The sequence below is a fragment of the Leptodactylus fuscus genome, chromosome 5 (assembly GCF_031893055.1).
Source record: "Leptodactylus fuscus isolate aLepFus1 chromosome 5, aLepFus1.hap2, whole genome shotgun sequence".
Lineage (NCBI taxonomy): Eukaryota > Metazoa > Chordata > Amphibia > Anura > Leptodactylidae > Leptodactylus > Leptodactylus fuscus.
The window spans coordinates 35,629,649-35,644,203 of NC_134269.1; the positions used below are offsets into that span (position 1 = coordinate 35,629,649).

The window sequence follows — 14,555 nt, forward strand, 5'->3', positions numbered from 1 at the left end:
CTCTAGCAACTACTGGCACCTGGAGATTATCAGAACAGCTGATCTGTGCTTGACCCGAGTATTAGACCCCCACAGATCACATACAGATGATTTATCCTATGGATTGATTATCAGTATGGAAAACCCATTTGGGGCCAGTAAAGACATTTAATGGATAACCAACGTGGATGGCGGTCACGAAGACTTTATCTGTGAGGTATTGACTGCACTTTGGAAGATAGCACAGTGGGTTATACACATAACAATGCAGGGACCCAAACTCCCAAAATGGCACGCAAGCACTCCTACTTATAGAGTAAATATGGCACTGCATAAGGCTGTAGCCACACAGGGTCGTACCATAGAGCATGCCCAGATGAAAACTGCCCATGGTACAATATGCAGCCATCACTTAGGTTCTACCTCTAAAACATCTTGGGAGAGATGTGGTAATAAAATATACACTGTAAAATGGCAGTCCATGATGGCTTCCTTATAAATGCTTCCCTCCACCCACCCATCATTATGTTTTTGGAGTGTGGGAGGAAACCCACACAAATGCCTTGCAGATGTTGTCCTTGGCAGGATTCAAACCCAGGACTCCAGCGCTGTTGTGCTAACCACTAAGCCACTGTGCTGCCCTGTGCAAATCTTTGTCTATCACACCACTGCATAGTCTAGTGCAGGGGTGCTCACACTTTGTCAGCATGTGAGCTACTTCTTTAAATGACCAAGCCCTAAGATCGACTACCCACTTATGGGCGGAGCCAGGGCAGGCCTATGGGCGGGGCCGTGTGGGCCTGTAAGTGGGTGGGGCGTGTCTGTGGACAGGGCTAGGCATGTGGGCGTGGCTGGGCGGATCGTGAGAGGTGTCCGCCCAGGCATCCCCGCTGTCTGCTTCTTCACAGCGCAGGCTGAGAGTTATCTCTGGACACTGGCAGGCTGGGGCTGCGGCAGCCCCGCCTGCCAGTGTCCGTAGATGACTCTCAGCCTGCACTGTGAAGAAGAAGCAGCACCCCGCCCCCTCCATCCCTAACAGCGGCCTGCAAGTGCTTGTTCACAGCGCAGGCTGAGAGTCATCTACGGACACTGGCAGGCGGGGCTGCCGCAGCCCCAGCCTGCCAGTGTCCAGAGATAACTCTCAGCCTGCGCTGTGAAGAAGCAGACAGCGGGGATGCCTGGCTGCATCCCGCGATCTACCCATACGTCCATCGCGATCGACTGGTAGATCACGATCGACGAATTGGGCATCCCAATTCGTCTAGTGATATATATTTTATGCTAAATGTGCTACTACAGAAATACCCATTTGGGGCTAGTAAAGTGCTTACCCTGACTAGTGGCTTACCTATTAGTTGTCCTACAAGTCACAGATCACACCTACTTAAAGGGGTTATTCTAACATTGATGGGCTTTTCTTAGGACAGGCTATCAATATTAAATTTGCAGGGATCCAACAGCACCCACAGATCACCGGCACCCAGAGAGTCCCGTTCTCAGTATTCTTGTCATTCATTGAAATCTATGGGACAGCCCAATAAACGAGGCAAGTGACGTCAACCAGGAGGCCAGAAAAGGCCAAGGAAGCGCTGAACTGCACAAGGACCCCAGGAGAGCCTATGACAGATGAGAACAATCTTGAGTTAGCCCTAGATTGAGCAGCTCCCTCCTCAGCTTTGTCTAGCTATCAACCTGAAGAATACACACACATACCTCCCAACCGTCCCGATTTCCACGGGACATTCACGATTTGGGTGACATGTCCCACGGTCCCGGTTGGAGGGAGGTATGTCGCGATTTCAACTCAGATGTGCCTCCAGAGGACGCAGATCTGAGTTGAACACATATGCGGCTGAAGCAAGGAGCTGACACAGGTCAGCTCCTCGCTTCACCTCTGCCGCCGGCTACTGGCTTGTAGACGCGATGTGATGATCGCGTCTACAAGCCAGCAGCAGAGAAGCGAGGAGCTGACACAGGTCAGCTCCTCGCTTCAGCCACATATGTGTCAGTGAGAGAGGCGCGCAGAGGCGAAGCGAGGAGCTGACCTGTGTCAGCTCCTTGCTTCAGCCGCATATGTGTCAGCGAGAGAGGCGTGCAGGGAGCGGAGGAAAAGGTAAGTGTAATGCTTACCATATAGACAAGAGCTAACATCAGCGTAGACAGATGATTTCTTCTGGGTTTTTTTTTTTTTCATTTCCACAGGTAAAATTTCAGGAGCTACATTGATTGACTTTTCAACTGGACCCATGTTATCCCATCTTCTGGCAATCTGCGACCACTTCACTGACATAATACTTATGGAGCCAAATGATATATCCATTATGGAAGTGGAGAAATGGAAGAATGGAGAAGAGGAGGCTTTAGACTGGTCCCATCTCTCAGAGTATTTTCCAGAGATGAAAGGTGACAGGTAAAATGAAGTCATGTCATTCTTACACTAAGTATTATGTTAATAGACCGTTATTTCTATATTGTTTACATGGGGGTCACCATTGTCATTATGTATTCTACTGACCTTCACCTGACATGATAGTATTGATGGTGGTTCAAGTTGGCTTTAAAGTTCAAGATAATATTCTTAGCAGTGATTTATAAAGATACACCTGGTTATCTACACTAGTTTAAAGGTTAGAGGACCTATCTTTGTATATATATATATATATATATATATATATATATATATATATATATATATATATATATATATGGCTGGTCAGGTGATGGAGGGGGTGTACATCTCACCCAGACTACTCGGGTGGGTGAGATGAGAAAACTCCAGAAGGAATGTTTGTTCTCAGCAGACAACTTTCGTCTGCTGAGCAGTTTGGTAATTGCTCAGTATTGGGCTGATTTTTAGGAATAGCAGGTAGGTTGGTAGTGGGACCGGTCATTCCACTCCCCTCCAGTCCACACTTTGGGGATGTTCCGGCAGCGACTCAGCTGCAGAGAGTCTCCTCGTCAAGGAGGCTTAAGAAGCCAGCTCCAGCAGCAATACTTTGGCAGAGCTTGGCTGGACTGCCAAACAGAGAGGTCGTTTTTTTGGAGCTGTGTCCTGAATGATTCTACTGGCTTTTGGAATTTTGTTATTCTAGGTGAAGTAACCTATTCTATGTTTAGTTAGAGCCTAGCCGGGCAAGGATTTATTTTTGTATTGTTTCCTTTTATTGCTGCACTACCTTTTTGAGTGAAAATAAAACTCTACTATTGTTTTGGACTAAAGAAACTGGACTTGTGTGTCTATGCCACCCCACCTAGCAACCCCAGACCCTGACAATATATATATATATATATATATATATATATATATATATATATATATATATATATATGAATTGTTGTATAAGAAATTTCCAAATACAGGATAAGGATAGCAAACAGAACAAGTTACCTATAATCCTACACCGCTTTGGCTGGAAGAGTCTAAGGCTACCCCTGAAGACTTCACCAGGCAGGTTACACTTTACCAGCAGGGACTCAGGTTATCACACTGATGCAAGTGTCAAAAATAGATGCACTTGCAGACCAAGATCAGACCAGCAAACTTACAGCAGAGTGGAACATACAAACCAGGTCAAACCAAAAGAGCACAGGGGTATCCAAATCAGTAACAGAAGAATAAATGTGTCCAAGCTGAGGGTCAAGTCCAAGTGTTCACAGGCAAAGCCAAATCAGTAAGAAATAGATAGTATCCTTAAGCTACTGAGGCTTGGACAAGAAGGCTATCAGGTTTGGACTGCGTTTCTGAGCCGGATGGGCTCCAAACCCATTCTGGCACAGCATAGTATACTCATATAGATACTACTCATACAGTATCTCACAGACATCTGTATCTACAGAATACACTGGGGAGATTATTGGTACATTCTTTTAATAACTACCTAGTTTATTTCTTACATTGTAGACAAACTGGTCAGCTGAGATGACATTTATGTGCAGAGTCGGGTCAACCATAATCCTTCCATAATGGACAAAGTAGGATAACACATAAACAGGGAACTAAGCATTCTTCTCTAATGAAATATATTACAAAGTTTCTTATATTCACTTATACTATTCATTTAAAAAAAATGTATTCTAAAATTAGAAGTACAGGTTAAAGGTCATTACCTATTATCCTTGGTAGTCTAGATCATGGTGGTCTATGGTGGTCAGATACATCTCACAATGCTCCTAGTCGTCTAGCATGGTTTCTAAGGTCTGGCATTTGTCAGACCCCCAGTCATAATTTCCTTATTGTGCCCAGATTATCTTCTCATACATGTAGTGTCCCTACCTGATAATCTGGCCACAATAAGGAAATCATGGCTGGTATCATGGTGGCATGGTGTCAGACAAATCCCAGACCATAGAAAGCAACCAATCAAGACAACAGATGTCACCACTAAGATGGTTAGAGAAAACCTTTAGTCACGTATAGGCTGCAGATTCTTCTGATAGCTTGTGATAGGGATGTGAAGGGACAATTATCACTGGTATGTATATGGAAGGTATTGGTGATGGATGTTACTGTGGGGAAGGGGGGGTTGTTTCATAGAACTAGCTTTTGCCTTTAATTGTTTCATTTCTTTTTTTTTTTTTTTTTTTTTTTTTTTAGGAACACGTGGATAAAAAAAGAAGAAACTCTGAAAAGAAAAATTAGAAAGATTATGAGATGGGACTTGAACAAGAAGAACCCAACTGACCCATTTAGCGTCCCAAAAGCCGACTGTCTGATGACCTTTTATTTGATAGGGCAATCTAGCAAAGACATGGAGGCTTATTGTGAGAACCTTAGAAAGTTGTCGTCCCTTATAAATGTAGGGGGCCGTCTCTTGTTGGTTGGGACCTTCAATTTACAGGTTTTTACCATTGGAGGAGACAAGTTTCACTCTTTAACCATTGATGAAGACTTTTTGAGGACGGCTCTGACAGATGGAGGCTTCACCGTAGAACATCTGGAGACACTTGATAGCAAAGTTACGTCAGCCATAGCCAAGTATGATCATGTTTATTTCGCTTGTGCCCTGAAAATTAGGAATGTTTAATATGCAAAATATCTATATATTTGTATGTGGTAAAGGTCATATAACACTCAAATATCAGCGTCCTTAATCTAAGCTTTTCTAAATGTAAATTGAAGACTAATACACACTAGTATCTAAAATTCATTATGGAATAAAATTGTATGTGTGAAAAATGTCTCCTCATCCTATATATTAAAGATAAATTCTGAATATAAATCCCAAGTACCAGTGCAAGTTCTTTCTTATGGAGTTAAGGGTGTACATAGAAATATCAACACCCATAAAGCCATTGGTGGCGGCCAAGAGGGTCAAGCAAGGAATTAAAACGTGTTCTTGCAGCTATAACTGCATACACTACATATAGTTTCCATCTTCTTCTTCTTGAGTCAAAGGCATTAAACTAGGTACTTAGTGCACCAGGGAAGAGGAGGAAAAAAAAGGGAGAGAGAAGGAATAAGAAGGTGAGAAGAGAGGAAAAATGAGGAGAGAGCTCCACAGTCCGGCCTACTGGTCCTCAGAAATCCAGAGACGAAAGCCCTGAGAAAAGCAAAATGAGTTCCAGGTGGAGCTGACTGCATTTTGCATATTGTTGGTTGTTGCACCCAGTTCCTCAACATGTTCAATATGGTTCAGAGACTCAACCAACATGGCTCGAGTAGGGCTCTCCAGTGACCACCATAATCGAGGAATGACCTGTTGTGTTACCGTTAGGAAGTGACAAAAAAGGTTGGGTACCAGTCGATGTCTTATAGATGTGTGTTTGTGCTGCTCAAGGGTGGACTGCCTGGGCTATATTCAAAATGGAAGAGAGTTTTGTCTTTTGGGTGTCTGAGGTAGCCATTGGGGTAGCCAGAAGCCTTCAGTCTTAGGGAATGTTTCCTTTTTAGGCACAACCTGTGGTATATGAAGATACCGCGTAGCATGCGTAACACAGACTTCCTATTGAATCGAGACACTGGTGGTGGTGGTGTCATTAACATAGTCAATAGCAAAGGAGCTAAGAATAGACGAGATCTCCACCAGGAACAAAGGGTCGTGCAATAGGTTATCACTAAGTTTCCATGTGGCACATCCACATATGTCTGGGGGACTATTCACAGATCCATAAACCAGGTTGTGATCAGACCCCGAAAACCCTTCTATGGTGCACTTGGGTGAAGATTTAGATCAAGACAGACAAAAATATGGTCCAGTCTATGGTAGCTATTGTGTGTGAGTGATAGCTATAGTTCCTAACCTCGGAGTGGAGGACATTGCATAAGTCTACTAGGTGACGTAAGTGTAAGGCCAGTTTCAGTCTGTGAACAGCAGCAGAAGGGATGGAGGACTCACTTGTGGAGGCATCAACTGATGGTCAAAGACCAGGCTGAAGTCCCTCTTAAGATGATTCGCGAACCATTAGTGAAGTTTGCTAGAGACCAGAGTATTCGGGATCCAGGCCCTGATTGGGGGAAAAAAATTTAGCCAATGTGATAATAGCAGAGACAATAGAAATCTTAAGGAATAAGTATCTACACTCAGGATCAATATCAGATGCCAACAGGGTGTGAAAGAGGAATTAATGTATAGTGATTGAGACTCCCCCTGCTATGTGGTGCGGGTGTGGGGCATGATGTCAGGTAGAGTAGTAGCCCATGGGGTACTTTGGAACTATATCTGCTTTAAAGTGGGTTTCATTGAACATTGCCACCAACATTGGAGACAATATAGAATTCAACTCTGCTTATTAGGGGCATTCAGCCTTTTAACATTAAAGGTATCAATATAAGGCCCAACATTGTGAAGTTCAGACGGTGGGGTTGGCTGAGGTGTGAAGGCAAAGTCTAGGGAGTAGTAGGGGGTGACTTGGTACAAGAAAGAGTTGAACAGAGAAGAGAGAGAAGAAGAAAGGAGGAGGGTGGGATACAGTAGAGTAGTGAAAGAGGGGGAGGATTAGCGAAGAGAAAAAGGGGAGGGAGGAGAAGTGAGAAGAGAAAGGAAGAAAGAAAGGAGTACCTAGTACTAGTACCTCAGCCTAACATCAAGTACAAAGTACAAGTACAAAGGTGTTTTGATTTTGCTGTGGTCAGGTTTGCACCGCCTGCCAGTACTCCCTCAGGAGAGCTGGTGGAAGAGAAGTTTGGCTCGGCCAGTCAGGAAGTGATGCCATAGGTAGTTCCAGGATCCCAAGGAAGATAGCCATGTGTCCCAGAGACTTAAAGAAGGCGGTTTTAATATCTTTTTCTGTCAATAAGTTGGAAAGGGAACCGTTGACTGTAGGGAGTTTCACGTTCTCTCAATATGGTACATAGGAATTTCACTGCTTTTTGAAGCAGGAGGGTTCATCTTCCCAAGTCAAACCCTGACAGTGTCCTACACTATGTTTTATAGATAGGTTCCTAGGAGCCCTGACAGTGTTATGCACTATGTTTTATAGATAGGCTCCTAGGAGTCCTGACAGTGTTCTACACTATGTTTTATAGCTAGGTTCCTAGGAGCCCTGACAGTGTTCTACACTATGTATTATAGATAGGTTCCTAGGAGTCCTGACAGTGTTCTACACAATGCTTTATAAATAGGTTCCTAGGAGCACTGACAGTGTCATACACTATGTTTTATAGATAGGTTCCTAGGAGCACTGACAGTGTTATACACTATGTTTTATAGATAGGTACCTAGGAGCCCTGACAGTGACAGTGTTCTACACTATGTTTTATAGATAGGTTCCTAGGAGCCCTGACAGTATTCTACACTATGTTTTATAGATAGATTCCTAGGAGCCCTGACAGTGTTCTACACTGTTTTATAGATAGGTTCCTAGGGGCCCTGACAGTATTCTACACTATGTTTTATAGATAGGTTCCTAGGAGCCCTGACAGCTGTATACACTGTTTTATAGATAGGTTCCTAGGAGCCCTGACAGCTGTATACACTATGTTTTATAGATAGGTTCCTAGGAGCCCTGACAGTGTTCTACACTGTTATATAGATAGGTTCCTAGGGGCCCTGACAGTATTCTACACTATGTTTTATAGATAGGTTCCTAGGAGCCCTGACAGCTGTATACACTGTTTTATAGATAGGTTCCTAGGAGCCCTGACAGCTGTATACACTATGTTTTATAGATAGGTTCCTAGGAGCCCTGACAGTATTCTACACTATGTTTTATAGATAGGTTCCTAGGAGCCCTGACAGTGTTCTACACTATGTTTTATAGATAGGTTCCTAGGAGCCCTGACAGTGTTCTACACTATGTTTTATAGATAGGTTCCTAGGAGCCCTGACAGTGTTGTACACTATGTTTTATAGATAGGTTCCTAGAAGCCCTGACAGTGTTATACACTATGTTTTATAGATAGGTTCCTAGAAGCCCTGACAGTGTTATACACTATGTTTTATAGATAGGTTCCTAGGAGCCCTGACAGTGTTCTACACTATGTTTTATAGATAGGTTCCTAGGAGCCCTGACAGTGTTCTACACTATGTTTTATAGATAGGTTCCTAGGAGCCCTGACAGCGTTCTACACTATGTTTTATAGATAGGTTCCTAGGAGCCCTGACAGTGTTCTACACTAACTTTTATAAATATGTTACCAGGAGCCCTGACAGTGTCCTACAAAATGTTTTGGGTGTTTTAGGGTGTAGTTTGTACAGAATTTGTTTAACACAAAATTAATCTTGGGCCGAATCCACACAAATGAGAAACTAAACCATTCTTGAGAGGTTCTCTCATCTCTAGCGCTTACTTCTTATATTTTTCCAACAAATCCCAATGTGCTCCGTTGTAGTATGCCCCAAAGCTGAATGAACGCTGACTTATTTTAAGGTTGCTCTACTAAAACAGTTGTGATATATGCTGATATGGCACAACATCACTGCTGACTCTTGGAAGACCCTAAGGCAACAAGGAGCTTATGAAATATCAGGTGGCTTCAAGACAGTGAATCATAAAGTGTATTAACAATACTGTTTGCAATACAGATCCTGCAAATATTATCTCAGGACTCCAGACATGCTGTATAATTTGATATATAAATCAGATTTTCAGGAATGGATGTGCCAAGAATGTTCATTGTTTCCAGTGGTATCCAATTCAGTGGTTAAGCAATACTTACTGTACATTTATGGTAGGAGGTCCAGGCCCCCAAAATCTGCAATTTAGTCTGTTTATGGTGTCTGCACTAGTGATCAAACAGCCATGAATGCTAAAAAGCTAAGCTAGATCATTCACCTTCCTATTTCTCTTGCACAAAAATCCTGTTGCTAGCCCAACTAATAAAAAGTTGAAGTCATTAACATAGTAATTATTGTATATTTTGTTGAAAAATTCATAAAAATTACAGTTAAAAAAAACCCAAAACAAAAAAAAACCATAGTAATTATTAAGAGTGTTTTTGGGACCAAAATATTGATAACCTATCCTTAGGTATCAGTATCAGATCAGCCACAATACATTGCATGGTGCTTTGTTTGGAAGGCAGTGAAGGGAAAACAGTGCTTTGTCCTACCGCTGCATTATTTTTTAAATAGGCCGTTACGGGCCCTATTCACTTGCCGATCCTGGCTGGGCTGGGATCAGTAAGTGACACCGCGGGCCCCACAAATACTATCATTATACTCGGGGGTCTTTGCAGACCCCTGAGTATAATGATCGGCGGACCGGAGAGGTAAGAAACATAAAAAACTGTTACTTACCTCTCCGCAATCCTGCCAGGCCTCTGTCCTACTTTGTCTCATGTCTCTGACGTCACATGAACCCGGTATGCTTCCCGGTTCATGTGACGTCCGCGTCATTAAAGAAGGACATGAGCGGCGGTCGACAGCATAGGAGCTGGGGGACAGGTAAGTAACTGTGGTTTTTTTAATGTTTTTATTCCCTGGGTCTCCGATTATTATAAGAGATAAGATAAGATAAGATATTCCTTTAATAGTCCCACAATGGGGAAATTTCAGAGCACTCTGAAAAGACCCCAGAGTATAATAATTGTTTATGAGTGTCCACTATGGGGTATAATACTGTGTGCAGGGGCCACTATTGGGGTTAATACTGTGTGCAGGGGCCACTATTGGGGTTAATACTGTGTGCAGGGGCCACTATTGGGGTTAATACTGTGTGCAGGGGCCACTATTGGGGTTAATACTGTGTGCAGGTGACACTATTGGGGTTAATACTGTTTGCAGGGGGCAGTAAGGGACATAATACTGTGTGCAGGGGCCTGTAAGGGAGATAATACTGAGTGCAGGGGACACTATTGGGGATAATACTGTATACAGGGGCCACTATGGGGCATAATACTGTGTGCAGGGGCCACTATGGGGCATAATACTGTGTACAGAGGCCACTGAGGGACATAATACTGTGTGCAGGGGCCACTATGGGGCATAATACTGTGTGCAGGGGCCACTAAGGGACATCATACTGTGTGCAGGGGCCACTATGGGGGATAATACTGTGTGCAGGGGACACTATGGGGCATAATACTGTGTGCAGGGGGCCACTATGGTGCATAATACTGTGTGCAGGGGCCACTAAGGGACATAATACTGTGTGCAGGGGCCACTATGGGGGATAATACTGTGTGCAGGGGACACTATGGGGGATAATACTGTGTGCAGGGGCCACTATGGGGGATAATACTGTGTGCAGGGGCCACTAAGGGACATAATACTGTGTGCAGTGGCCACTAAGGGACACAATACTGTGTGCAGGGGCCACTATGGGGTATAAGGGCTCGTTCACACGGAGTAAACGCTCCGCGCATTGTGGCATTGTGTACACCATTAACGTGGCGTAATCGCGCACCGTAAAAAACCGCGGCGTACACGCGCCGTAAACGCGCCACAATGCGCGGCGCGTTTACTCCGTGTGAACGAGCCCTAATACTGTGTGCAGGGCATACTAAGGGACATAACAGAGTGTGGGGGAGGGGGTCGGTCGTGGTCTTCGGTGTCAGTTGGGATGGGGGGGGGGCATGTCAAAAGTTCGCCACGGGGCCCCGCCATTCCTAGTTACGCCACTGATTGCAACCTTCTATTCCATGGCATATCAACCATTGTCTTTGAGCTGAAATTACTTATTAAAATATATTTGTTCACTTTCTAAGTGTGTGCGGCAGAAGTATCTTTTTGTCCCCAATGGACCGCAGGCACCTAATAATACTTCCCAGTGGGTCTCAGGCAAGTAGTAATGCTTTGCAATAAGCCCCAAGCAAATAGTATTGTTTCCCCAGTGGCTCCAGGCAAATAGTACTGTTCTCCAGTGATCCCCAGGCAACTGGTAATTTTCCCTAGTGGCAACAAGGCAAGTGTCAATTTTCCCCAGTGGCCCCTGGTAAGAAGTAAAATTCCCCACTAGACCCTAAGCCAGAAGTAAAGCTCCCTACTGGCCCCCATGCAAATAATAAATCCCCTTGTGGCCCCCAGACAAGTGGTAATTCTCCCAAATGGCAGCCAGGCAAATGATAATGCTCCTCAGTGGCCACATGGCAAATAGTAATGCTGTTACAGACGTGGTTTACACTGGCATCACTATGCATAGCGACATGGCGTCGCTACAGAGGCCATAGACAGCATGGAGTCATGTTGGAGGTAAGTAACACTGGTTTTCATGTTTGTCACCTCCCCTGAGACCCCAATCGTTATACAGTGGGTGTAAAGAGACCCCAGAATATAATAATAGCAATATCTTTTAGGATTCTCCCAACAAATACTCTGCAATCTTACTTACCAATCCCTGCTCCTGCTCATGGCTGCCTTCACTTCCTCTTCTTTCCTCTAGGGGGCTCCATATTAAATAGTCTATCTTTGGGTCCCATATATTAAAGGGGTTGTCCAAATTCCATATTTTTTGGCTTCAGTTGTGATGTCCTTATATGGCCCCTTACTGCTGTCACTGGCATGACAAACAGGGCATTTTAAGAGAAGAGTAATAGCTTGTCATATTCCTGGAATACCCCGGGGCAACAAGGAGCAGACATCAGGTGGCTTCAAGACAATGTATATTAATACAAAATATTTGTAATATAGATCCACAAATATTATCTCATGACTCCAGACACCTCACATGCTGTATGATATGGTATATAAATCAGATTTACAGGTCACATCGGTAGAGAAACCTTGAGCAGATTCAGGATGGATCACAAGCACTACCATGTACATGAGTTTGAACCAAAAGACATATTTAATACTTATTTCCATCCCGGTTCTGATGAAACAATATACAAAGAAATTACTATATTTCCAATGAGAACTCTACAGAAGCTGTTGTCTACAGGTAAGGCTTTATGGCTTAATGTCTGTCCCATGGATGGACCCTACATGTCCTTGTAAGAAACATGTCTACATAGTGGTCCAGTTCCTTATCATGTACAAGTTATGGAATCTTCTGGTTTTCTTATGTATGTTAGCACAGTGATGGCAAACCTATGACACGCATTTCATAGGTCAAGTTAAGCCAGGTTTTGTTTTGTCTTTTTATTTTTTACAAATTACAAAGCCATCACTGACCTGGCACATGGGCCACACATCTCCTTTCGTAGGAGGCCAGCATTCTCTGGGTGAGGGTTGCTTACCTCTTGTTATACTACACTCGAGATTTCAGATACCCACCTCTCTCGTCTCCCCTCCATTCCCTGGTTTCCAGCTCATCCATGCATGAAGCTCTATATCTAGGATTTACATACACAGATAACAGAGACACCACTAAATAAATCTAGCCATTACCAGTGCTTAAAAACTGAAAGCCATATGCAGTGAGAGACAGAGAAGACAATATAGACATCCAGGAGTCATCATCCTGACCTGGGAGCAGGACTATAACCTAGACAACTAGCTGCAAACCATAGGAGAGACATGTAGCTGTATCTAGCAAACAGCAATTTATGGGGTAAAACACCCAAATTAGTTTAATCTATAACTCTGACTACCATCCTTGAGATTGGATCCTCCTTAGATACCATTGTCGACAGATTTTCTTCTCTTTTTATTTCCACAGGTAAAATTTCAGGAACTACTCTGATTGACTTTTCAACCGGACCCATGTTATCCCATCTTTTGACAATCTGCAACTATTTCACTGACATAATACTTCTGGAGCCAAATTATTCCTGTATTGTGGAATTGGAGAAATGGCAGAATGGAGAAGAGGAAGCCATTGACTATTCCCATCTCTCAGAGAACTTTCCAGAGATGAAAAGTGACAGGTAAAATGAAGTGATGTCACCTACATATATTTGTTACTAGACCTCTATCTTCTATGTATTCTTTATTATCCACATGGGGGTCATCATTTATGTTACATGCAGGGTTTGTAGAATGGGTGTCCAAATACTTGTAGCCTAAGTCCGAGAAGGAAATCGCTTTATCTATATACTGAGCTCAATCAGACATGATAGTATTGATGGTGGTTCAAGATGGCTCGTGATAACATTCTTAGTGATTATGAAATATGAGTATAAAATATTCCTGCTTTACTACATTTACCGGTATTATACTCTGTCTAGGATAGTTTATACGTGGATGATGTTTAGTCCTGGCGGTCTAGGGAGTCTGCAATGTAAGGAACATTACACTAAGCTCCATCAAACATTTGGATGGTCCAATAGATGCACCAATTTCTTGAAAAATTTATTTTCAGGTATGAGGTTGAGTCAAAAAATTATCCGCATTTCTGTTACACTATAACTTCCATTGGTCGCATTTCCATATGACATCCCAGCCATTGCTGTGCAGGTTTGAACATGTTACATCTGTACATTTGTGACCCCAGTACTAGCAAAAATGGCTGCTCCACGAAAGAAGAGATTAATTTTTGGGGTTCGGAAGATGTGTCTGGTAACCGTATTCATGGAAGACTTTGTGCACAGTATAAAGGTGTTTTGTCCCAAAGTAGTGTAAATGAGTAGGTAACGAAATTCAAGGAAGGTCACACAAGGCTTAATAATAGGAGAAGAAGAAGGATACTTTAATGGCTGACTGAATGATATGTATACTTGGTGCCCAGTGGGTCATCTCTCCAGGTCCCAGGTTTTTGTTTCATAGAACTAGTTTGTAGATCTAATTTTTCCATTTTTCTCTTTTTACAGGAAGATGTGGACAGAAAAAGAAGAAACCCTAAAAAGAAAAATTAAATACATTATGAGATGTGACTTGAAGAAAAAGAACCCGACTGAGCCATTCCGTCTCCCAAAAGCCGACTGTCTGATGACCTTATACTTAATCGGACAGTCCAGCAAAGACAAGGAGGCTTATTGTGAGAACCTTAGAAAGTTGTCGTCCCTTATAAATGTAGGGGGTCGTCTCTTGTTGGTTGGGACCTTCAATGTAGAGTTCTTTACCATTGAAGGAGACAAGTTTCACTCTTTAACCATTGATGAAGACTTCTTGAGGACGGCTCTGACAGATGGAGGCTTCACTGTAGAACATCTGGAGACACTTGATAGCAAAGTTACCTCCGGCATAGCCAAATATGATCGCGTTTTTCTTGCTTGTGCCCTGAAAATTAGGGAAGTTTAATGTGCAAAAGCCTCAAATTATTTATAGGTGGTAAAGGTCAAAAACCACTCAAATATCTGCAAGAAGTCTTACATTTTT

The 14,555-nt window shown here is 43.1% G+C and overlaps 2 protein-coding genes across 2 annotated transcripts; both read left to right on the forward strand.

The window, feature by feature from the left end:
- The first annotated feature begins 167 nt into the window (after window positions 1–167).
- On the forward strand, window positions 168–5,003 carry LOC142204487 (nicotinamide N-methyltransferase-like). The gene is made up of 3 exons (XM_075275800.1): window positions 168–191; window positions 2,139–2,389; window positions 4,574–5,003. Exons 1-3 carry the CDS (start codon window positions 168–170, stop codon window positions 5,001–5,003), a joined length of 705 nt encoding a protein of 234 aa, XP_075131901.1.
- A 7,062-nt stretch (window positions 5,004–12,065) lies between these two features.
- Window positions 12,066–14,477, forward strand: LOC142204810 (nicotinamide N-methyltransferase-like). Its single transcript, XM_075276134.1, has 3 exons — window positions 12,066–12,237; window positions 12,958–13,165; window positions 14,048–14,477. Exons 1-3 carry the CDS (start codon window positions 12,096–12,098, stop codon window positions 14,475–14,477), a joined length of 780 nt encoding a protein of 259 aa, XP_075132235.1. The 5' UTR covers window positions 12,066–12,095.
- Window positions 14,478–14,555: the final 78 nt, after the last annotated feature.

Coding starts and splice junctions, on each gene's coding strand:
- LOC142204810 (XM_075276134.1), top strand. CDS start 12,096: ATGGATCACAAGCACTACCATGTACATGAGTTTGAACCAAAAGACATA. Junction 12,238..12,957: donor ACAGAAGCTGTTGTCTACAG/GTAAGGCTTTAT, acceptor TTATTTCCACAG/GTAAAATTTCAGGAACTACT. Junction 13,166..14,047: donor CCAGAGATGAAAAGTGACAG/GTAAAATGAAGT, acceptor CTCTTTTTACAG/GAAGATGTGGACAGAAAAAG.
- LOC142204487 (XM_075275800.1), top strand. CDS start 168: ATGGCGGTCACGAAGACTTTATCT. Junction 192..2,138: donor CGGTCACGAAGACTTTATCT/GTGAGGTATTGA, acceptor ACATCAGCGTAG/ACAGATGATTTCTTCTGGGT. Junction 2,390..4,573: donor CCAGAGATGAAAGGTGACAG/GTAAAATGAAGT, acceptor TTTTTTTTTTAG/GAACACGTGGATAAAAAAAG.